Source organism: Syngnathus scovelli, chromosome 3 (genome assembly GCF_024217435.2).
Source record: "Syngnathus scovelli strain Florida chromosome 3, RoL_Ssco_1.2, whole genome shotgun sequence".
NCBI classification, from domain to species: Eukaryota; Metazoa; Chordata; class Actinopteri; order Syngnathiformes; family Syngnathidae; genus Syngnathus; species Syngnathus scovelli.
Window position 1 is genome coordinate 11,685,320 of NC_090849.1, and position 24,180 is coordinate 11,709,499.

General features: G+C 39.3%; 4 protein-coding genes across 10 annotated transcripts; 1 reads left to right on the forward strand and 3 right to left on the reverse strand.

Moving 5' to 3' along the window:
* Window positions 1–53: 53 nt before the first annotated feature.
* Window positions 54–6,504, forward strand: upb1 (ureidopropionase, beta). 4 transcript variants are annotated; one of them, XM_049764163.2, is made up of 11 exons: window positions 54–643; window positions 1,124–1,217; window positions 1,766–1,937; window positions 2,003–2,090; window positions 2,159–2,253; window positions 2,428–2,586; window positions 2,657–2,826; window positions 3,190–3,271; window positions 3,384–3,426; window positions 3,609–3,763; window positions 3,909–6,504. In XM_049764163.2, exons 3-11 carry the CDS (start codon window positions 1,767–1,769, stop codon window positions 3,990–3,992), a joined length of 1,047 nt encoding a protein of 348 aa, XP_049620120.1. In that variant the 5' UTR covers window positions 54–643; window positions 1,124–1,217; window position 1,766; the 3' UTR covers window positions 3,993–6,504. The 4 variants fall into 4 exon arrangements, with proteins under 4 accessions (XP_049620120.1, XP_049620117.1, XP_049620119.1 ...); XM_049764160.2 differs by lacking the exon at window positions 1,124–1,217 and having other exon boundaries at window positions 54–290; window positions 422–643; XM_049764162.2 differs by lacking the exon at window positions 1,124–1,217 and having other exon boundaries at window positions 54–268; window positions 422–643.
* Window positions 4,277–7,962, reverse strand: gucd1 (guanylyl cyclase domain containing 1). Its single transcript, XM_049764169.2, has 6 exons — window positions 7,580–7,962; window positions 6,980–7,064; window positions 6,168–6,333; window positions 5,907–5,998; window positions 5,546–5,787; window positions 4,277–5,445 (listed from the first exon to the last, which is right to left on the reverse strand). The coding sequence occupies exons 1-6, from the start codon at window positions 7,584–7,586 to the stop codon at window positions 5,354–5,356; spliced, it is 684 nt and encodes a 227-aa protein (XP_049620126.1). The 5' UTR covers window positions 7,587–7,962; the 3' UTR covers window positions 4,277–5,353.
* Window positions 7,963–8,427: 465 nt separating this feature from the next.
* Window positions 8,428–13,277, reverse strand: zbtb26 (zinc finger and BTB domain containing 26). Its single transcript, XM_049764155.2, has 2 exons — window positions 13,168–13,277; window positions 8,428–12,065 (listed from the first exon to the last, which is right to left on the reverse strand). Exon 2 carries the CDS (start codon window positions 12,036–12,038, stop codon window positions 10,722–10,724), a length of 1,317 nt encoding a protein of 438 aa, XP_049620112.1. The 5' UTR covers window positions 12,039–12,065; window positions 13,168–13,277; the 3' UTR covers window positions 8,428–10,721.
* A 151-nt stretch (window positions 13,278–13,428) lies between these two features.
* susd1 (sushi domain containing 1) lies at window positions 13,429–23,351 on the reverse strand. Of its 4 annotated transcripts, XM_049764145.2 has the most exons (18): window positions 23,252–23,351; window positions 22,773–22,940; window positions 22,532–22,663; window positions 21,283–21,438; window positions 21,043–21,195; window positions 20,783–20,962; window positions 19,225–19,404; window positions 18,958–19,137; window positions 18,670–18,849; window positions 17,413–17,592; window positions 17,075–17,239; window positions 16,904–16,998; window positions 16,588–16,774; window positions 15,565–15,658; window positions 14,723–14,969; window positions 14,610–14,649; window positions 14,193–14,286; window positions 13,429–13,885 (listed from the first exon to the last, which is right to left on the reverse strand). In XM_049764145.2, exons 2-18 carry the CDS (start codon window positions 22,825–22,827, stop codon window positions 13,867–13,869), a joined length of 2,337 nt encoding a protein of 778 aa, XP_049620102.1. In that variant the 5' UTR covers window positions 22,828–22,940; window positions 23,252–23,351; the 3' UTR covers window positions 13,429–13,866. The 4 variants fall into 4 exon arrangements, with proteins under 4 accessions (XP_049620102.1, XP_068506175.1, XP_049620101.1 ...); XM_068650074.1 differs by lacking the exon at window positions 17,413–17,592; XM_049764144.2 differs by lacking the exon at window positions 23,252–23,351 and having other exon boundaries at window positions 22,773–23,136.
* Between the last annotated feature and the right edge of the window lie 829 nt (window positions 23,352–24,180).

Consider the following 24,180-nt stretch of genomic DNA (forward strand, 5'->3'; position numbering starts at 1 on the left):
CAGCCTCTGTTCATCATTTAACAACACACAGGACAATTGCAAAAATTGACAAATATTCTCCAACATCCCCTGATCTTAGGTGTTTTTCTTTTCTTTTGTGTGGTAAATATCAAATATCTGCCAATCAAAAGGCTGCATGTCACAAAGGGATAGTGAAGCTTTTTGTGACTCAAGCATTAAAGATTAAAGTCCCAATGATCATCATACACACATCTATCTGCGCGTGCTGAAATTTGTCCTCTGCATTCAACCCATAAAGTCCTAATGGGTAAAGGAAGCAATATTGCAAGGTTTGACAAATGTATTGACGTCAAATCAATAACTGGGTCGTCCCTTGGACCCACCACTTGCTGTTTAGTAATACGCCAGAATGCTTGCTTATGAGTTGAAATCTGTCTTTTATTATTTTCTTTCTAATTAGGAGGGGACCATAGGGTAGGAGGGGAAAACACAACAAAAAAGCAAGCCAAGAGTGAGATGTCGGATGGATTTATTTACTTTTCATCAGTATCGACTCTGGAAAATTGTAAGAGTTATGCCTATTTGTCAAGATCTGACCAAGAAAAGCCATCTTAAAACTAGTAGGTGGCCAAACCGAGATGGCTGTCAACACGCTACGTGCCCAGGGCGTCTCTACAAAGAGGTGCGTAGAGCTCTTTTTTTGCTTGAATAAAACAAAGGTAACCAAAAGTGCGTTTGGATACAGTTTTTCTTGATGAACCTCTATATTCTGCCTTCTGTGAATCACTGCTACACGTTAATCATTAAAAGTTAAATAGTCTGTTCAGTTTGTTTGTGCTGGCTGGATCATCTCAACTGTAAATTCTGTTCCAAAACCCAGCACAAGATCAATCATTTGAATTGCATAACATGCAGGAGTGATAACAAAATCTGAATAATTTTTTCACTTGTTGAAACTTTGCAGGGCCAATTTTAACTTATTCCAATAATTGTTACTGCATATGAACTAAGAGACTCTCCAAGTCAGTTAATAAGCAACTTTAGCAAACAGAAGTGGGAAGAGTCAATGTGACGCAGTACTGGCAATGATACATAAACTAGCAGAAACTGACATTTCACTATACTGAATCCTGAAAAACCAGAGCCGCAAAAATGTCTGCAGGCCAATTTGAATCGTTGGAGACCACTTTGGAGACTTACATCCCAAAAGATGAGCTGAAAGAGGTTAAACGCATCTTATTTGGCAAGGAGACCAAGTGAGTTAAAAAAGTTTGCTGCCGTCATTTTCTTGGTTTACTTGTTTTTTTCCTCCTCTTCTGTTCGTGGTCAGCTATTTATTCAGTTGAGTAAAGTGGACCTTGCTCAATTGGATTGTTGTGCTGCAGTGTGACCTTCACCCATTTCCGCTAGATTAAAAAGTTTATTATGCACAAGGCAAACATGAAATGTCCATAGTGAAGCTTAAACGTTAGCAATACTTCCAAGAATATCTATCCTACTCAGTATTGGCTCAAAATAAAGTCAGAATTACTCTCTGCACACCATAAAGGATATCTTTAAATACCACAAAGTTGATGTGATATTTTAGATGTCTCTCTAATTGTAGTTGGACATCCATGTTGTATGATGCAAAAATTAGTCCAAATTCAATTTTAAGCAACATATCAGGGAAAATATGACCTTTTAGAATCAGTATGAGAATACGTCCACAGGTTCTTAATCCAATCACTGTAATGTTGCATTTGTCATAAATATGTTACAGTTGCATAGTGAGTTTCCAATGAGGAATGTCATCAAAATATAGGATGTTGGAGCTCCCGTCGGACGCCCTGGAGGCTGCACGGCAAGGTGACTTTGAGCTGAAAGGCTATAGCTTTGAGGCAACTGAAGAACAGCTGAGGCTGCCCAGAAGGATTCGAGTGGGACTGATTCAACAGCACATTGTTTTACCCACAGATGCGCCCATCCTGGACCAGGTCACAGAGCAAATGGGAAAAAACATATTTCCCGGAAATAACACTAAACTGATCCTTGCCAACAGGTCAATGCTATGCACAACCGGATCGGGCAAATAGTGGAAGTAGCGGCCAAGTGCGGTGTGAACATTGTCTGCTTCCAGGAAACGTGGAGTAAGTGTGAATATGATTTTGTAATTGGAAAAAACATTTCTGGCTAACCTGCATGTTGCTGATTGCAGCCATGCCGTTTGCCTTCTGCACCCGTGAGAAAGAACCATGGACGGAATTTGCAGAATCTGCCGAGAATGGAAATACCACACGTTTCTGCCAGAAGGTGAGCACACAGATAGGGCCAAAAGTATTGGGACTCCTAATTTGATTCATCAATCAGTGAAATTGAAACATGAACAGTTAGAGGCTCTATGAACGAAAAGACCCACTGGAAGCGCTATTTAGTAATGTTGCTCATGCATGAGCAAAATGAATGATATTGTGATTCTCTCGCTAGTTGGCCAAAAAATACAACATGGTGATCGTTTCTCCAATTTTGGAGCGGGACGAGATGCACAACACTCTGTGGAACACGGCGGTGGTGATATCCAACTCTGGAAATGTGCTGGGGAAGAGCAGGAAGAATCATATCCCGAGAATTGGAGATTTTAACGAGGTCAGAATGCCATTTCCTTTCAATTAAACTGTCCATTTTTCCTGAGACGGTCTTTTTCCTTTGCTCTCAGTCGACATATTATATGGAAGGTGACACTGGCCACACAGTGTTCCAGACACAATTTGGGAAGATAGCCATTAATATCTGCTACGGGCGCCATCACCCCCTCAACTGGTTCATGTACAGTATGAATGGAGCTGAGATCATCTTTAACCCTTCTGCTACCGTTGGTGCCCTAAGGTAAGCACTGATGGAAAGCTGTACTTAAGAAGATTATTTGTTGTATATCCATGAATACAAGATTTTACACAACAGACACTACGAATGGGTGAATGGATGGAAGGGTGCGTGCCGCTATTCTAGTATGCTTTTTTTCAGTGATGGGAAAATGAAGCTTCAAATTTTATCCATGAACCAGTTATATTTTTGACCCCTCTTTCGGGCATTGTTGGTTTAAATATAAGGGTTTACGAAATGGCAAGGCAGTGTACTTTCAGCTCAATGTTGAACAGAGATTGCCATCTAGACTAGTAAAAAAAAAAAATAATCAATTTTGAAGCTTCATTTGCCATCAATTAATATTTCTATCTATTCTTTTTCTAGCGAACCCATGTGGCCTATTGAGGCCAGGAATGCAGCCATAGCAAACCACTGTTTTACCTGTGCAATTAATCGAGTTGGGACAGTAAGTCAAGTCACCTGTCAACTTTTCTTTAACTTTGTATTTGATGTGATTTGCTCCATATTACTGTTTGTAGTTAGGGCATGATCAATAATACACCTTATAATTCATGCAGGAGCATTTCAAAAGTGAATTTACATCTGGTGACGGACAAAAAGGTAGGATTTGACTGGCATTTCAATTTATTTACTATGTCACTCTTTCTTAACCGAAGAATGAAGTCCAAAACATACTCGGTCTTTATCACTCACAACATAAATATAATGCTGAGGTCATTTCAAAGGAATTTTGCTTTTTTTTTTTTTTTAAACCTCAATAAAAGCATTGGTGGTGTCTGCAGCTCACCATGACTTTGGCCACTTCTATGGATCGAGTTATGTGGCCGCCCCCGATGGAAGCCGCACCCCGGGGCTTTCTCGAACTCGTGATGGACTATTGGTAGTTGAAATGGACCTCAATCTGAACCGTCAAATTAGTGACAAATGGAGTTTCAAGGTAAACTATCTGTGGATAACCACACAGCTTCTTTTAAGATGTTTCTATTTTCTTTAAATGAACACAAGGTGGTTATATGGTAACAAGTTTATCATAAACTTCTGGAAGTCATCCTCTGATATTAATTATTTGTTTTTTTCTGTAGATGACTGGGCGTTATCCTGAGTATGCTGAGGCTCTCACCAACGCCGTCAGACATGACTTCCAGCCAAAAATAGTGAAGGAATAAATGAAAAGAGAAATCTAAAAATCCACTTAAGATATTCTCGATTTAGGACCAAAATTGTTCCATGGTCATTACGTTGTGGCCAACCATTGAAAAACTTTTACCTGTTTTTTTTTTCCAGAGGACATAAGAAACTGAAAAAGAGCCCATTTCTGACTTGACAAAATTATATTTTCTCAAAGTATAAGACGGGCCTGACATCTGATGCACGTAAAATAGTTCTATTTTCATATCTGGGACTACAATTACAACATATGTTCTCTTAAAAATCACAAGGACCACAAATGTAGGATTAAATGTTTAATTTAAACAACATAATTGTACGTGAAAAGTGTAGTGCAATGACATTCGCAAGAAAATGGCAATGCAAAAAATCTAAGCATGCTCCAGCTGATTTGTTTCCACAAAACAAATTTCTACTGAAGCTTATCTTAACAGAAAACATGAACAACACAGGTAAGTTACAGATCTTCAAGCATGTTCTTCTTAATGGCAGCTTTTGTTTTGGATCATTTCATGAAATCTAGTTTCCCTTTAGGAGGAATAAAATCTAAGATTGGTTCATAATATACCCTCAGAGGATACCGCATTGAGGACACCTGAATTTACGTCGCAAGATTATCGATCGATGCATTTTTATGGTCTCCTATACATGTGTTATGAGAGATACTTTCAATGCTAATTATAAATTAATGCTCGAGTTTATACCACTAATGAGGTGTTTTTTTAGATGAAAAAAAAATAGACAAAATATTAGAATAACAATTTGTCTTATGATGAAGTGCAGTTTTACACTGGCACTGCAAATCACAAGAATTTATAAACATTGTTAAATGAATAGCCCACTGACAGCATCCTTTAAAACTGCTTTTGATCTTTGTAAGGCTATTTTAATTACCTGAGACTTTCAAAGCCCAACTAGTTTCCTTGTCGCATGTGAACAAAATGACAAAAGTTGAGTTTGGACTTCAGATAATACTGGTGACTTAAAAACAAATATAGGAATAAAAGAAATCCCCAAGACCTGAATGATGTGCACACCACTTCGTGAATACTCCTAAACTAGGTCAGCATTAACCACAATACCGTTTGTTGTTTTCTTAAAAAAGCCAGACATTCAAAAATCCAAATATATTCTTAGTAAAATTATTTACTCATGTAAAAAAATAAAGCACAATTAAAAACAATTGAGCATCGCCTGTTGAGTACTTCCCAAACAGGCTGAGTGGTGTTGGTTGTGAAAGAGAGAAGTCTTTTTCACACGAGCAGCTAGACTCATTAGCACCAATGAGGGGAGGTGGGGAGATGGGGCCAAAGCAGGATGGGGACCTGCTGAACAAGTCCACGGTGAAGTCAAATCCACATCAGCTCGCTTTAAAGATGAAGAGAATGTCCTCATCTGTTCCGTAGCTCCGACGTGCCTCCTCAAAGTTACTGACAGTGGTGCAGCACACCCCTACATTCACATGCACACAGACACAATGTAAAATGTATACCACATATGCTCTAAGGCCACAAATGGTTTTAATTCCAGAATTGAAATATCCATCACTCACGGTCAGAATATGCAGGGTTATTGTACAAGATGCAGCCGGTGGTCCTGTTGAAGCCGCGCAGCACGACAAAATGCCCTTGATACTCTGGTTTCCTGCAGAAACACTTCTGGCCCACAGGAAGGAAGCAGCAGTATTTGACGGGTGCAGAGCAGAGTTCGCAAGTGAGGATGACAGCGTTGATGAGCACGATAGCAACGTGGCTCTCTTCTAGATGAGACTCAATTTCCTGAATGGACACGGAGCTGTGGGCACAATCCAAAATTACTCTTGATTTTGTGTGTGGAGCTTCAAGGTGAAACCTTACATTTTACTTGGCCTGAACATCGGTTTGCAATTTTTGTATATATACTGAGTTACATACCATTTCTTCACAACCACACCTTTGCTCTCTGCTTTAAGGAAAAGCTCATTCACGCGATCTTCTTCAGTATCAAAATGCTTCTTATAAAAGGACTGCAATGAAGAGAACAAACATTACCAAGTCAGATCAATGAATGACTGCAAATGCAATTTTTTTTATTCATTCAATGCCATTGATGCGTACAGATGTCAAAGGTCTACTTTTAACTGGGCTGGCAGTGAATGAGTTAATTGGATTTAATCCCCATGTGAAGAAAGGCACCTGATTCCTAAAGCCCTTATCAACTCCCAGCGTCTGTGTGCAGAAACAATGCTTGATCCCTAGATGGCACATGAGGTAGGCCAGGTCAATCGTCCACACGCTCTCAGTCATTTTCAGGTCCCAGCAGGCTCTCTGAAACTGCTCATCACTGATGGGGTGCAGGTACCTGCCAGGCCAGAAATACACAAGCTCAACCATCTGGTTCTCAAAAATGCATTTTGAGTTGCTTTCAGTGTTTTTTTATGATCATCACTAGGCATGTTGTACAAATGCATGATGTTTTTTTTAGCATCTGATTTTTTAAACTGTCTACAAAAATAAAACATTTTGGAAAGTATGCTTAATGTGACCATTTGCAATCATTTGACATCATACTAAGAATTCTAAATATAATTCAGAGAGGCTGTAATATATTATTCATTGTTTGTGCCTTCTTGTTTTTACTTTTTGTGTTGTTTACTTGTATGTATATTGTGTACTATGTCTTGTCACCGTGGGATAGTGGGAACGTAATTTCGATCTCTGTGTGTGTCTTGACATGTGAAGAAATTGACAATAAAGCAGACTTTGACTTTGCCTTACAGTAACCTAATATAAAAGCCAGGAATTTGTATTTATTACATTTGGAAGTGACTCATCCAACACAGTATTGTAATCAGCTCTTTTTATTATGCAGATGTTACCCTCCTGTTTAGCACCCAGTATACATCGGATATGGCTGATTTTCAATCCCAATCAAAAGATTCGTTCAGATGCGACGTTGGTTTCAACTTGTAAGGGACAAGCAGAAAATGATGGCATCTAATGCTTACTTGAGTACCATCCTGGAGCAAGCTAAACCACAGTCCCAGTGGTACAGCTGCTGAATGACAGGCACATCCAGTAGGAGGGCATCATCTGGGGAAAACAAAACAGACAAAAGTCTTGAATTTATTGACAATGTGGTGCTCGGGTTGCCATCTGCCCCCCAAAAAAATAAGAGACACCTGATCGGCAGAGACCGTCGGCCTGATTGCCTTCACCCTTCTTGAACTTGCAGAATTCCAAGGAGTTTTATTTAGAATAGCAATATAAGATGTTTGTAAAAGTACTTTGGTCGGGGATCTGGGTTGGTCTACTGTCCCCTGGAAGTTCAGCACGTTTCTGTGCGCATTTCTGAGTGAGTTTGCATTCTCCCTAGATAAACTGGTTGGCAGACCGCAAATGAGCTATTTTATTATTTGTGTAGCTTTTATTTTGAAGGTAGCCAAGGCTGATCGCTGGCGTCGTGTTACTGTAATACACATGATTAAAATCGAAGTGGAACCTGACCTGAGTTCGTCTTCAAGTGGAGGCTGGCCTGACCACAGTACACTGCCCCAGTGCTAGTCGTTACACACCTACGTTGTTGTTGACATGGAGGTGTCACTCACCTGTCATTCTGCAGTCGTGTCTCACGAAGGAAGATCCGCCAACTGGTTTTCACAAACCAAGACGGGTTGTTTACATTAGCTAACTAACTGTTGGATTTCTCATTCTGGAGTTTTTGTCGAGAAAAACTCTTAAATTTACCGTTAGCTTGCCAGGCTAGCAGTGTGGTCGCAGAATTACTGCGTATTCAACCACCAAAGTTAATTTACGTACTTACGCTGATAATTGAAAAATGAACACGCAAACCCATGTATGTGACGAACATATACAAATTGGAACTAAATAGAAATGACGGTCCCTTAATCCAGTGATTTTTCTCCGACTTGCCGTAGCTCTTTTTTTCCTTTTCTCCTTTTCTCTTCTTCTATGGTGTATTTGTGGGGGATTACAAGCAACAACATAGCACGTACTGACATCTAGCGGAAGCGCACTTTTACTTTTGGGGACACAGATCCATATCGGATTAAAATTTGCTGATGACCAGTGTATTTTTGGACAGATTAAGTCAATTCTAATGGCACCCCAGATAATGTTGTTACACCAAACCTTGATTAGGAAGCACCGGTCTAATAAACCATGAGTCATTATTTATTATTATGTACCCTTTTTTAAAAATGTATTTTAATATGTGTGATGTTTCTTTTCTACCCTGTGGGCCAAGAGCCTGTAATAAAGTTCATATAAAGTAAAGTATATATAAAGTATATATATATATATATATATATATATATATATATATATATATATATATATATATATATATATATATATATATATATATATAGTAGGGGGCAGGGACAGCTATGAATATGAAACCGTCAGTCAATCCTTGTAAGGAAACAACTACATATTTTAATATTTATTGTCATTTTATTGAACAACAATTGGAGTCTACATGAACAATGTGTAGAAGAAATGACATTGTACTGTAACTACAGTAATAACAGTGTTTCAAGTACAGTATTTTAATGTTTATTACAAATGTTTTGGGCTAAGCTTTTTTTTTTTTTACAAAAGAAGAGAGAACTGTTAACTGAGTGTGAACTCTTCAAATCGAACAAAGCAGCGCCTGGTATTTATTGTCTCAACATACTTGTACACAAAAAATGCTACTTATAGTACATGAAGAGTATATATAACATACTGATATGTTTAGGGTTTTCTGTTCAGTTTAATTTGTTTCAATGCTGAGCATTCAAGTGCAGAATGAATGCATCTACAATATGATGAAAGAAGTCCACAGTGATAAAGTGATACTGAAACATCAACCAGTTATTCCCTATAAAGAAGCCAAGTTCAGCAAGCACTGAGACATACACAATTAAGTTAAATCAGTCTTTCTTGAAGAGATGTAAAGTCAGCAGCATCCCTTTTGTAAGTGTTAGTCATTTTGTAACTATCATGAAAATCACATCACTGGCCTTGAGTTTTTGATAAAAAATAAAGTTATCCAAATTTTTGGCATAAAGGATATCACAGTTGCAGACAACAAGCTGTACTTTGACAACAGTCTACTATATATGGAAAATGACATTCTTAAAACTTTAAATAAAAAACAAATGAAAGAAAACAAACGATTAAAGCTAATATAAGCCACACAGCAATCCAAATCATACTGCACCACTTGGACAAGTTAAAGGGTGTCCCAAAAGTGATATTTCATCAATTGTCATTGGAGCAGCACTGCAAAATTGCCAGTTTTCTCTCCCTACCTACAGTTCAGCGCCTGTTTGACAAGCTTTATGGTCGTCACAATGCTCCAGCGTTAAGTACATTTTACGTTATCTATAGCAAGTTACAAAAACAGGATAACTGATGACCTGTCACTAAAGATAATGGCCTGAAATATTTTTCCAGTTTTTCCAGAAAACACAAAAAACTGAATCACTTATTGATTATAAAGTTCAATAATTTCATTTCAGGGTTAGAATTGAATAATCTGTCTAACTACTAAGGGCGTTGTTGATATTAGCAGATGTCATTGGTATACTTTTGGGGAAGGGGGAGTCAAAATATGATTTTCAAGAGGGTAACAATATGTAATTCTCAAGATCGTCACAGAAGTAACTACCCCCCCTCAGATATTAAGAAGTGAAACTGCAGGGAAAATAATAAGACCATGGATATTTATAATGTGCAAATCATATCTGCTACTTTAAGTGCAATAATACAAGTTTTGAAACACCAACATTTCGCATCAGCTGTTTTTTTGGGGGGAAGTAGTGTTACATCTAATGCACATTGGGTGAATACAAATGCATTTTGAATGTGTTTTGAGTTTATTAGTATACAGCTGTCCGAAATGGTGGTAGATGTACAAATGCAGAGTTGATTGGTGGCAGAGAAACTTAACCAGCAGAAGAAAATTCTCTTCATTGGTCACTACGTCTTTACAAATTGTTTTCGTACTTTAATTATTACCCAATTATTTTATTTTAACTTGCAGACTTCATGCATGCAACACAAGATTGCTTTTCAATTTTTTCCTCAAATTCTTTCTTAAAATGGGAGTCAAGTCAAAAAATTGCTTGACAATAACGCTGTTCTGTAAGCCTCACCAGTCTAAACATTGCATTCTGATTAATATTGTTTATGGGACTTGAATTAAGCAGCAAAATCCATTAGTTATATCCATCAACGAGCACGGCCATTTTGCCACTTGCTGTTTACAGAAGATATCATAGTTTCTCAGGAAGGTAAGGACCAATCACAGCTCAGCTTGAGAGATTCCATTGCACGGTCATTTATGGAGGAAGCATTTCATCATCTTGACAGTTAATGTAGCAAGGTAGCACCTGACATTGTCAAACACAAATACCCCACACCTCACATCACTAACTTACTAGTGAGACAATATTAATGAATACTAATCTGCGCTTATACCACAGGTCTGCTTTTGTGTCGGCTTTGAGATGATTGGTGCCACGTCAAAGTGGTTTGTTCTTTCTGGAATGTCAGCCAGCCTTGACTTGGTTGGTTGTTAGCACCCCTGTTTTATAACAGAGCGGCAGAAGTGCACAAGAGGTTGCTAGAAGACACATTTTTAGAATTTGGCAAAAAAAAAAAAAAAAAAATACAATTTGACTTGGATGTTTAATTTCGCACTTGATGGATGGACAGGCATCAACTATGTGTGTAGAAACATTAAAAAGTCAATTTTCCATAGTATGCTTCCTTTAGGTCTTTCTCATAATTGTTCGAGTGAATGAAAAAGGGCCCGGTGGTGTCATTCTCCTCAGGCCCACCGTCGTGCAGGTTACCTTCGTGTGCGTTGTCAAAGCTGTTCTTGCCGTGGATCTGTTTGAGGTGTTTGCGGAGAACAGGCTTGTGAGCGAACATCATGTCACAGTAGTTACAGCGGTGAGGCTTGTCCCCGCTGTGCAGATTCAGGTGATCCAGTAAAGAGCACTTTTGAGTGAAGGTCTTCCCACAGATTTTACACTGGAAGGGTTTGATGCCCGCATGGACGCGCATGTGTCGATGAAGGTTGCCCTTCTGCGTGAAGGTCTTGCCACACAGCAGGCACATAAAGAGCTTGTGTATCTTCAGGTGGTTGGCATATTTTTCCAGCTGCCGGAAGACACGGCTGCACTTGGGACACTGGTGGTACCACTGGAGGGGTTTATCATAACTCCTCTGGTGAACGCCGGGTCTCTCTGCAGGATTGGACGGCGAAGAGGGACTGGAGGGGTCATCTGGCAAGCTAGGGGGCGCCATCATTTCGCTCCCTCGACTGTCTACTGTGGAATTGATGAGCGAATGTTGGGGCTCGGGTGAGCGCAGGGCAGCTGGAGAGCTGCTGGGAAAGGTAGGCTCCATAGACTCCACTTTGACTATGCTTATGTCACTCTCTTCCACATCATACCTGGGCGGTGCGTCCGAGATCAGAGGAGGGGATTTGGGCTGTATAATGACATCATCTTCATCATCGTCGTCATCATCGGTACTGATATCATCCTCTACGGGCTCCGCCTGCTGGACAGTCTGCACCTGGCAGTTTTCCTGTTCTTTCAAAGCTTGCTCTCTGCTTGCCCTTCTCATCTCACTATCTTCCAGCCTGTGGGAAGGTTGTGGCTTGATGAACTTATTTAGTGCTTGAGTACACTGCTCAACAATGTGGCCCATTTGGAGGAAGCTGGCCACTGTCAGGTAATTGACCAGCTCTAGTTCAGGAAACTCAAGTTGGCCCGTGTAGCAGGACAGCAGCAGCTGCTGGCCAACCTTTGCCTCCTGAATCATGGAGATCTGCACTTCATTGGAGTCCTGCTGAAGGATGAATTGGTCTCGAAGGAAAGATGAACCAGCGGCAAAAACCACCTTATGACCGGGAACTGTAAGCTGGTTGATGCGTACAGTGACGTCACAGAAGCGTCTCTGGTGTCGAAGGAGGTTCATCTTCTGTAGCATGGAGTCGCCAAATGTGGCAAAATGAAACTGCAGGATCACCTGGTTCTGGGCCATAGTGAGCTACAGGCGGCGGCAATACACCTGTTGATGATAATAAGTATGAACACCATCATTAATTTTATATGCAATAAACAAGTGCAGTGTTTAATAAAGTAGGTGTCATGTGACAGTGAGTGATCCACATAGCAGCCTCATTTCAAAATCGAATACCTTTTTTGTGGGTAGCATTTCGCAGAAAAAAATATTACATTTTGGGATAAGGCTGTAACATAAAATGTGTAAAAAGTGGAATGAAGATGTACTTTAAAGTATATGGAAACAACAGCAGTGACTGAGCAAGTGTGAGAACACACTGTTCTCAGGGTGGAATTTTTTTTGTTACTGCGTTACAGTAGATTTTTCAGGTATTGGCACTTGAGTATTTATTTTCCTGATGACTTAACTTTACTCCCTTCGTGTACTTTCCACTCCTTTGTCAAAAATAGGCTTGTAACTTTTTTCAATCTTTCTGACAGCACAAGATAAAAAGACAAATAGAGGGAGGGAAAGTGAAATTCTGCCAAGATTTTTACTGACTGAGAGCCTATTGAAAGTTCATTTTCATTTTGTACACATTTTGTTTAAATTTTACTTGCGTTAAGGAGTTGACTTTTCTAAAGAAGTAGCTGTACTTCCACTTTAGTATAAACAGTATGTGCTTTTTTTTTTTTTTTTTTACTCGAGTTATACGAATGAACATGAGTATTTAAAATCAGTCTGTCTACATGAAAACTATTGCACTACGGCAATGATTACGGCAGATCAAGTCACATTAAGGACATTTTGAAATATAATGACTATTTGTGAAACAAATCATATGTATGTGCCCTGAATATAACGTTCTGGTTATACCCACATAACCTGTTCTTAAGAAAGATTACTTGTATTATATAATTGCCGTTTTAACGAAGTTGGGCATGTGGCCAATGTGACATTATTCAAACAATAAAAAGGTTTATTTCCCACTGACGAATATTTGGCTTGTTGAATAAAGTGATTCGCCATGAAAACTACGGGCTGATGCTACGTGCTAACAATGAAAGGTTGCCTGTCCTCTTGCGCTACTTGAACCGACCTCAGCATCACAACAGACTGCTTAGTGGCTGGCTAGCTATAATTGCATTGATCATTTAAAAACACTCACTGTGTTGTTTTAGGTTGTCGCCTCGTAAACAAATAGTAGTGGGCAGCTTCTTCCTGGCCTGTCGTCTCCGTTATGATGAAGCCCCCCAAAAAATGTCTGTCGATGTCACACCGCCTCCCTCTGCATTGGAGTTTAATTGTAGTTTTCTTTTTCACAAGAATAATTGGTTTCATTCATTTGGTGCACACACAGTTTTCACTTTTTACCAAAATGATTTTTTGTTTTCATAATCACCCACAAACACAATGTCAAAACATAAAGTACGTTTCGTGCTACTTTTATTATCAGTATCATATCTCTTGATTGTTCTGGATTTTGAACAGGAGTCACACCTTAAGAGTTTAATTGGATCATATTTAGGATATTAATACAATAATTTTCACGTCAGTAAGCTTTTGTCATTGTCCCTCCAAGATTTTTTTAATTTAAATCGTCATCAATGAAGTTAAATGCGTTTCCAAAAAAAAATACCTTAAGGCTGTCACTGGTAAATGCGTATTTAAAACATACAGATTAAAGAAGTGCATGACAGACATTGAATTCTACGATAGACAATTAACAGTTGAAATCCACCGTCCTTGCATGCAAACATGGATAAAAAGCAACATCAATACAATGTTACAAGCGAATAAAAAAAATACATATTTTATTTTATTTTCAACATACTGAATAGCACTCCATTTATTGAAGTATTTATAGTCAGTTTTTCTTGAAAAACCTGGAAAACAATAAACCAAAAGTTGATCAGCAAAACAAACAGGCACACAAAAAACACACAAAAAACAATCAAAACTAACACATCATTTGTGATTACAACTCAGTGAATATCAGAATTTGAAATATGCTATTATGACACACACATCATAATTCTAGAAATACTTGCATAACCTGAAAACATCTCAACACGCACACTCACACGCACACGCACGCACGCACACACGCACGCGCACGCACGCACACGCACACACTCTAGCGTCATAATTCTAGAAATGCTTGCATAACCTGAAAACATGCACCATCCTTACCAGATGTAGGTGTATCCAAGCAAAACTGCTAAAGCGATTACTCCTATTGAGGCAGCAGCACACAGCGAGAAAATCTTCACAATGTAGGATGTGCCTATAAAAAAATGGAACATGCTAAACATGTGGTTCCATTGCAACACACTCTTATAGGCACCAAACACTATTATAAGAATTATTTAAAACAATTGAACTTACTACTGCTAATATAGCTATCATGGTGTATTTAGGTGCTTCCGTACTGAAGACACACTTTGAGTCTTTCGATGACATTGACAGTGGCAGAGGACATAACAGTTTGGACTGATTTGAATAAAATTCAATTCAGATCTTTTTTTGCAATTATTGAAGGGCGGGCAGGAATAATTTACTAGAAAAAAAATGGTTAAATGTCTTCATCGCCATATTTTGCCAAAGTACCTGTAACTTTAGCCCAGAGGACACAGGAACTTTTTGAATCCTACAACACAGAAAATGAAACAATGCTCAGTCCCCGAGTCCCTGATTTTTATTTTGTACTGTTTTGCATTCACCTTTTTCCACTGACTGACAGCACGCAAGATGATGTAGTAGTTTCTGCCTTTCTCGAGGGGCGCATTGAAAAAGCCTCCATAATAGTGACCATCTCCCACAGTGAAATGAATCTCTGTTCCAACATCTCTACTACGCATTTCAGCTGCAATGTGTCCCTGTGAGGAACCACTTTTCTCTCCATTCACAGGCGAGGAGCAGTCAAACACCATAACGCCTTCGATAGGAAGTATGAACACTTGGTAAAAACTGTCAAATGGAAAGAATGACAACATCTGTATCTTAATAGACATTTATCAATTATACTGCATGTTCACTGACCAGATCCAATATTACTGCTTACATAACCTAATGAGATGTAGCACAAGGTCGTTTTTAAGTATTTCTTTAAATAAAAAAAGAATGTTAATTTGACAATATGTTAATTATTGAGTGTGTAATTTTTGATGGCTATTTATTTATTTATTTATTTATTTATTTATTTATTTATTTATTTATTTATCTACTGCATTTCTGATCTTTTAACCTCTCTTGTGTGCCCACTCTTATCTATCTATCTATCTATCTATCTATCTATCTATCTATCTATCTATCTATCTATCTATCTATCTATCTATCTATCTATCTCTCTCTCTCTCTCTCTCTCTCTCTCTCTCTCTCTCTCTCTCTCTCTCTCTCTCTCTCTCTCCCTCCCTCCCTCCCTCCCTCCATCCATCCATCCATCCATCCATCCATCCATCCATCCATCCATCCATCCATCCATCCATCCATCCATCCATCCATCCATCCATCCATCCATCCATCCATCCATCCATAGCTCAGGTCTCCCTGCTGTATTTTTTACCTTATTGGGTCAAGAGTGCTGCGTGATCTGTGAAGCTTTAGAATTGGTACAGGAGTCTCATATTCTCTGTAATGGACATCTGGTACTGCAGGTCCTGTCAAATGGTGCCATGTGAATGAATATTATAAGGTCTAATCCAATCCATTACAAATCGCTAAACACCAGTACAGCAATTCCAGTTCTAAACTGAGAAGTCAATGTATAGATCGGGTGCTGATAATTTAGTAGATGAGTGCAGGCCATAGGATCTGCCAGAAGGAGGATTGCACTGCTGTGGGAGTGATCGCTGCAAAGTTCAATCATGGCTAATAAAAGCTACTCCTTTTATTCCTTTTAAATGTAGAGAGGCAGTCGTGCACTAGTCTCCACAAACAGAAGCACAATCAACACCCTCAAGTGCACAAATGTAATCACTTCTTTGTTTGAGGGAATACTAGCAGTCATTTGTGATGACATTTTCTTTGCAACGCTGCTGAAGAAGTTGGCGGTAGGCTTGAGTGTGGTCCATCTGAGGCCGCTTCGAACTTAGGTTGTTGCATTCTAATAATTGACCACTGAATAGCACTACATTTTAGACATTGTCCCTTTAAACCAGTGATTGTCAACCGCTGGTCAGCGGCCCTTTAGCGGTCTGTGGCGGTATTGCAGGTGGTCCGCAAAATTGAAAATGGAAAATAATTGTTACATTTTTAAAAATAAAATGAATTCATTATTTAGACTAGATTTATTTTCAAGCTGATTTTGTGAATCATTTACCCATCCAAATGATGTCAAATGTAGCTGAGAATCCCAAAATAGACATACAGATGCAAATAAATAGCCTGTATATGGCTATCCTCCTTTGGTGCAATATAAAATATTATTCCACCAAAGCAGTAGTTCCTGAGTTGCTTCGTGGTTATAATGGTGGTCCCTTGGACAAAACCAGTTGGAAAAAAAAAACAGCTTTAAACAATACAAGTCACAAGACTAGTATGTGTATGGAGCGCAACGGGCATGAATTACAGGTAAGGTAAGCGCTACCTGTTAAACTGGTATTAATAGTGATGGTGGCCATGAATCCGACAGACAGTGCAGTGATAGAGATGCTGTAGTTTGTGGCTGGAAGCAGGTTGAGACAGACCTCTGGCCAGTCTGACTTAGAACTCAGAAACCTCTTCCTTTTTTCAAAAAACGCCCTCTCATAGTCTCTGGATCCTATGTAGCTTACCTGAGAGTTAAAGGTAAGAATTGATTTGTTTTGGCAATGGTCTGAGTAAATTTACATTGTGGTGATGAATGCTTATGTTGATCTGAGATTACCAGATGATCAGAAGGGTTTAAATTGGTTTGGCATTACCTTGTACGTTTCTGTGTCTTCATCATACTTCTCTGCTCTCCATTTCAAACATTTTTCATTCGAAACAAATAGGTGATGGATGGGTGGCTTGATTTCTGTGAGCACAAACACATTTTTACTATATTTGCGAAAATTTTTCAGCTGCCTGCCCTTAGTAGGAAAACGGCTCACCTATGCATTTGAGCGTAGCGGTCTGCCACACACCAGAACTGCTGCATGTGGAGACATTGCTGCCCCTCCAGCTGTGGTAGCCATTCGCACAGCGATGGATCACTACACTTATGTTACGCAATACAACCTCTGAGTGGGCAAGGATGGGGATCGGACCACATTTTGCTGGGAAAACAATGGCGCTTATTAAATACACGGTGCAGCAAAACAATCTGGGCCACATACATATTGCATCTATGTGTGCAAGAATAGGAACACAGTAAAGTTCTATGCAGTGATTGTTTTAGGCTGGAAAATCATAAGGAAAAGTGTTTTCCACTTTTTAAATTCTATTATACCTTTGCAATTTAATGATACATTCGCCCACTCGCCTGATGTTAGACATGTGGAAATATTATCTCCATTCTCTTGGTAATATCCTTCCACACACTCATATAGCACAACACTGCCAGGGCTAACGGAACCATTCCACAGGAGGTTAGTATGGGGGAGGGTTTGTGGGGGCCCACATGTTATTTCTGCACAAAGACATGGATTAATGAGACAAAAGCAGATCAGGGAACAGGCTTCAACACCCATGTCTAAAAAAAAAACCCGACAATTCGGACATAAATACCATAAACCACAGGTGTCAAACTCAAGGCCCCGGGGGCCAGATACGTCCTGCCACATCATTTTATTGACAAACTGTGTGTCAAATTCGTATGTCATTACTAGAATTGCAAATTGTCTTCATTTTTAATATCTTTTTTTTTTTTAAATATTTGACCAGTTTTTACTCATCTGATTTGAAAACGAGTTATTTGTCACTTCACAGGTTTCTTTTATATCAAACAAATGGTTTTAGGTTATTCACCTGACATGTTTCGGCGGTTTCTTCCGCCTTCATCAGAGTGTCACAGATGTGATGGTGACGCGTCTTTATCAGCTGATCGATCGACGAAGGCGCGGCTCACCTGTCAGATTTGACAGGTGAGCCACGCCCTCCGCTGTCCATTCACCTCTCCAGAATGCTGTTCCAGGTTTGAGAGATCCGCAAGCGGGGCCCGAGAACCATCAACAGGGATGAGGGAGCCTATATGCTCTCTCAAACCTGGAACAGCATTCTGGAGAGGTGAATGGACAGCGGAGGGCGTGGCTCACCTGTCAAATCTGACAGGTGAGCCGCGCCTTCGTCGATCGATCAGCTGATAAAGACGCGTCACCATCACATCTGTGACACTCTGATGAAGGCGGAAGAAACCGCCGAAACATGTCAGGTGAATAACCTAAAACCATTTGTTTGATATAAAAGAAACCTGTGAAGTGATTAAATAAGGAAAAACAAAATGAGTTATTTGTCAGTTTGTTTTGTAGCTTTTACTGTATATAATATGAGGTGTGCTCATACATTTATTTGGGTTGACAGTTATAATGGCCCTCCGAAAGAAGCTATGACTACAATGCGGCCCGCCAAAAAAATGAGTTTGACACCCCTGCCATAAACTAAACAGTACTTAATTGTGGCATTCTATCATTGTTAAACTCACAAAACTCAACACTAATAAATATTTCTATAGATTGAGCAAACACAATCTGAACTTCAAACATTGCACCTTCACACCAAAGATCAATTTCCTCCCACAGTCCGTTCTGTCCACATATTGAGAAGTTCCTCTCACTCCTTGTGTCATATCCTTCATCACATTCGTAAATAACCATACTGCCAACATGTGATGTGCCATTCCACAGTCTTTTACTGTGCGGTTTCAAAACAGGCTCCTGACATCTTATTTCTATAACAAAACAGATGGCAAATCATGACATATCAGAGGTTAAACCAAAACAGACATAGGAATTATGTCTTAATTTGGATTAGGAATCACTTTCTGCAACATTTTCACCTTGACAGTGCAGAGAGGGCTTGTCCCATTTCCCAGTGTCAGTACATACTGTTTGATTTATTTCTCCAACACTGTAATATCCAGATTGACACTGATAAGCAACCTGAGAGCCCACAGTGGAGATGTGATCCCATAACAGGAGTGAATGAGAGATGTCAGGAGGAGAGCCACAGTCAATTTCTACAGATATGGACAATGATGTTACTTGATCGTGACATCAATCCTGTGTGCCAACATCAGAATAGAAGACCAAATCTCTGTTGTTACCTTTGCATGAAATGTTTGGCTTCGTCCATGTACCAGTAGATGAGCACAGTGATACTGCACTGCCCTCAATGTGATTAAATCCTTGATTACAATAGTAGTTTACCATGCTTCCAGGGGTGGAAGTGCCATTCCACACATGGCCAGTGTGTGGCACTGTATGGGGTTTTCCACACGATATCTCTTGGAGGATTCAGGGAAGTTACACACTGTTACGCACATTAAAATTGTAATACATTTAGAAACATAACATACCGTAATTTTGTATATAGGTCCCTCAAGATAGCGGATGAGGACTACTTTTGTCTCAAATTTAAATCCGCATTTAGATGAAATGAAGTACCTCAATTTGTAACTCTCAGCAGTGAGTTGCCACTGGGTGACGCCAAAGCGATACAGAGACTATAAATGGCCTTCAATGACTTTTACACTTGCAGAAGAAGCATATTTTTAATTGCGAATGTCGAAACACATACGTAAATACGGAAGAGGATTAGGGCCAGTGAAGAAAAAAAAACGAGGGGTGACAGAATTCTGACTTTAAAGTCGGAATTCTAACTTTAAAGTCAGAATTCTGAGAATAAAGTCAGAATTCTGAGAAAAAAAGTCAGGACCCTGTCACCCTTCGTTCTTTTTCTTCTTCACTGGCCCTAATCCTCTTCCGTACATAAATGTGTGCGATGTACCGTACCCATTTGGACTTTTCCAGGGCTGAACTATTGCCAAATTGCGTCCGTCAATTTATTTTTTTATCAAATTGGCCACTCCTCAAACGGTAAAAATCATATCCTGCATGTAAAAATGACTACTGTGGGGAGAAAAAAAAAAACATTTAGCAGTGGCTACAGACTTTAACACAATAAAGTACATCTTGTTTGAATCATCTTTGCAAGGTGTGATGGAATGGTGAGCTCATGATAATTTCTAGTTTTGCTTAGTGGTGCAGTCAGGCGTACAGGGGTACAGTTCTGGACCTAAATACAGAATCAGAGATAATAGTATTGGTGTAGGATTTTGAGCGCCTGCCCTATGCACGTGCGTGAAGCTGGCCCCCCCAACCACGCAAAATGTAAGGAAAATAATCTTATTGCACAAACGAATCAGACTATTTTCCTTAAATTTTGCGTGGTTGGGGGGGCCAGCTTCACACAGGTGCCCTATGCCCCTTTTATTGAGTCCACCTGCTACACACATTAAAACACGGTGACCACACTCAATTCCAATGTTGTGATAGCCCGAGTTCATACAGAACCTCATGCAGTGCCCACCCTGGAACTCGTATTTCATAGCATGTGTGAGTGAGCGAAGGTGGGAGGAGAGCCACAATCAATCACTCAATCACACGACAGTAGCGGCATGCAATCGCCATTAAAGTTAACTGATTAAATCAAAGCGTATCCATTATATTCCATAATCCAATATCATGGACAATGGATCTCACTGTCTAATGTACAGAAGATCATTGGAAATAATCATAACTGGATGAATTGATGATGAGTTAATTGTGGCGTTCGCATCAACATAGAGAAGAGGGTTGGGTCTTTCCCTCGCCTTTTGTTACCTTCACAGTTCATGTTGAGCCCACGCCAAAGTCCGTCAGCCCCACACAGCGAGGTATTGCTTCCGTTCCTCCAACGAAAGCCCTCGTCACACTCAAATGTAGCCACGCTGCCAAATGTTGTCCCTGTTGCTGACAGAAGTACCGTGTCCTCCTGCGATGTTGGCACACCACAGTCCACCACTAAATTGGGAGACCAAAGCCATTGTAGGGCAAATCATAATTGACACTTTACGGGTATTGTTTGAAAACTGCAATTTGACCTTGACAGAAAGCCTTGTCTTTGTGAGGGTGAAAGATTTCTGTCCCATTCCGGACTTGATATCCCAGCTGACAGCTGCAGTCAAAACTTCCATCCAGGTTCCAGCACTGACCTCCTTCTCCACAAATGCCCACAACGCTGCACTCATCTATGTCTGCGTAGCCAACAGAAAGCAAGCATGTCACGCAACCATGACCTGTAGATTTATTTTTCACTTCATGTTTTTTGGCAGTGAACTTACCCTGGCAATGGGTTCCATCATTTGGAATGAAGACTGGCATGTTATTGGAAGCCATGTATCCCGCCACACAGGTGCAGTAGTAGCTGCCGTATGTATTGTGGCATTTTGTGTGCTGCCCACAGATCTTAATGGCTCCTATCTGACACTCATCTTTATCTAGATGGAATAAAACCATAATGTTCATCAGTATTCATTACAACTGCACAATTAGTGAGATTAATTAACTAAAATGACTTCACTGATGTCATAAAGCTCCATTTTGATCAAATAGAATTTAAATGCATCAAACTGTCAAAAAACTCTTGTTTTTGTTCCCTAGAACAAAACGTACCGTGATGTTTTTAGGTTTATACAATTTCAGTAATCCCTCGTTTATCGCGGATAATTGGTTCCAAAAACCACCCACGATAAGTGAAATCCGCGATGTACGGTCACCAACATGAAGTACTGGGCAGGCTAACGAGTTAGCGGAAAGATGCTAATTCGCGATCATGCTAACACGCGAAAACGGACTTCAAAAAGAATGTAAACGAACATTTGGAGCAATACTACATTGTCCTCAAGGTTAGACACATGTTTCCTCAATTTAGAAGTTTTATTCTGACATTTAAATGTTTTTTCAATTTGGAAAAAAAAATCCGCGATGCAGTGAAGCCGCGATAAACGAAACGCGAAGTAGTGAGGGATCACTATATATTGTTAGTACTTATCCCACTTGCAACTTCAATTGTTAACTTAATTTCTATCATCTCTGATGATGCCAATCAAACTTTTTGTGTCAGACAAAACTAATCTAATTTTATTTTAATGAATCTTTTTCTCTTGATCTCATAATTCCCTGATGATTATGTCTTCTTTTTTCCCCACAAGACACTGATTTCAGATTTACAAAATATGGTATGAACATGCTAAAAGAACTCAATATCATATGATTGGTACTGTGCATTGGATGTCAAAAATACAAATAAAAGTTGAAAACAATATAGACTTTATACAATCTAATTTTTAGCTTATCGGTATATTAATATGTGAAACTCATAATGTGATTGGAATGAACATTTAAAAATTGACTTGACTCCATGTTTTTTTACACTACAGTATTTGCTCTCATTTAAATGTACATTTTGACACTTCATGATTACTTATCATAAAAGTCAACATTATTTAAAATTGCATCAGCCAATAGAAATCTGCCAGGCAACCAAACTAGAAACTATAAGAAATATTTCTCATGATGCATATTTCCTACCTTGACAAAAGCTTCTTCCATTTCCTACAAAACCATACTTGCAGTTGCAAACTTTTCCCGAGTCATCAAGTTTGTCATCACATGTGGCGTTAATGTGGCAGCTTGCGCACACATCCAGAGTGTTTGCGGCAGCTGACAGGGGAAAGAACATCCATCACTCGCTTTCCTTCTTGAATGGGGCGCACTACTTTGTATTGAACATCACTCCTCAAAATCAACAATTTTGTATTAGTCTGCTCACCTGAAGCCACACCAAAAAGAAAAATCATGAATACAGTCTTGCTTTTCTTGCTCATCTTCTATTTAATGTCGCCTTGCTGTGACCTTATTTCATGTGAAAGTTATCCTCCTCCTTTTCACTTCTTCTTTCATTTTGAATCTTCGTATAGAGAGCGCCCTTACTATGTCACTGCAGAACCGAGATAAGGTTGAAAAAAATTCAAAATTGCCAGCGGTATTTTTATAGCTGTTGGTTTTGTGGTTTCATCTGCTACGATATTCTGACACATTCAGTTACATTTCACATTTGATACAATCATGTCATCATGCACACTCCTCGTGTGGAAGTTGATAACAGCCAAATTCTCACAGTGTGGTCATTTATTACAGCGTGTAAGAAATTATTGACCCAACTCCTGCAGAATTGGTAAAACTTGAAAATGGAAAACCCATAAAACCAAGGTAGCTAAAGGTTAATACAAGGGGACGATATAAGAATACCTGATAGTCTTTAAACTTGCGACTCAAAGATACCTCATGTAACTGTCCTTCATTTTTAGTAAACCATCAAGCATTTGGGTTTGTCATGGTGACAGGGGTTTAGGAGGGGGTCCGTTCATGTGCAGTGGGAGGGGGAGATAAGTTGTAAAAAGTCTTATCTCCCCATTCAGTTGACTTTTCCTAATTGGTGTCTGTCACTCAAACCGGTAAGTTATTGCCTCACACCAGTGTTGCCTGCTCAGGACTGATTAAGCCCACACAACTATAAGAATCCATAAATAACCACCGAACAACACTGACCAAGACATTGTTTTTTAAGTCAGAAACGTCATCACTCCTGTCATATCCTATGAGAATAGAATTACTGTTAACTTCACCCCTCCAAAAATAACTATACTATAGAATCTTTCATTGTGAAAATATATTGTAGGAGTTTGAATGAACAAAATCCATGCAATTGTGTAAATGTGCCCAACATCACTTTTTTGTTTTTTTTAAATACTTCTTCACCAGTTTTCATTCACGGTGACGGGGAGCTGGACCCTGATTCTGGATGAAAGGCGGACTACACCCTTGACTGGTCACCAGAAAGTCTCGTGGCATGCATAGAGAATTAGAGATGGTAATGATTCACTCAGTATTTTGCCTTCACAGTGTCACCAAGGGGAATTGAGCCCAAGCAACATGACACTATCAATGGCATCCATTTGAGTGTTTTTTTTGGGTGGCCCACCGCATTTTGTACTAAATCAAGCCCACATCAAAAGGTCACGAGAAAAAACTGAAAGAGAGCACAATATTTTAAAAACAAACATTTAAAAAGTTGAATATTATAACATCTCACTTTTGAAAGTAAATTCAATTCATAAGGTAAAAAAACTTCATCTTGCATTTTTGTCTCTATTATTTATTTATTTATTTTTCTGTTC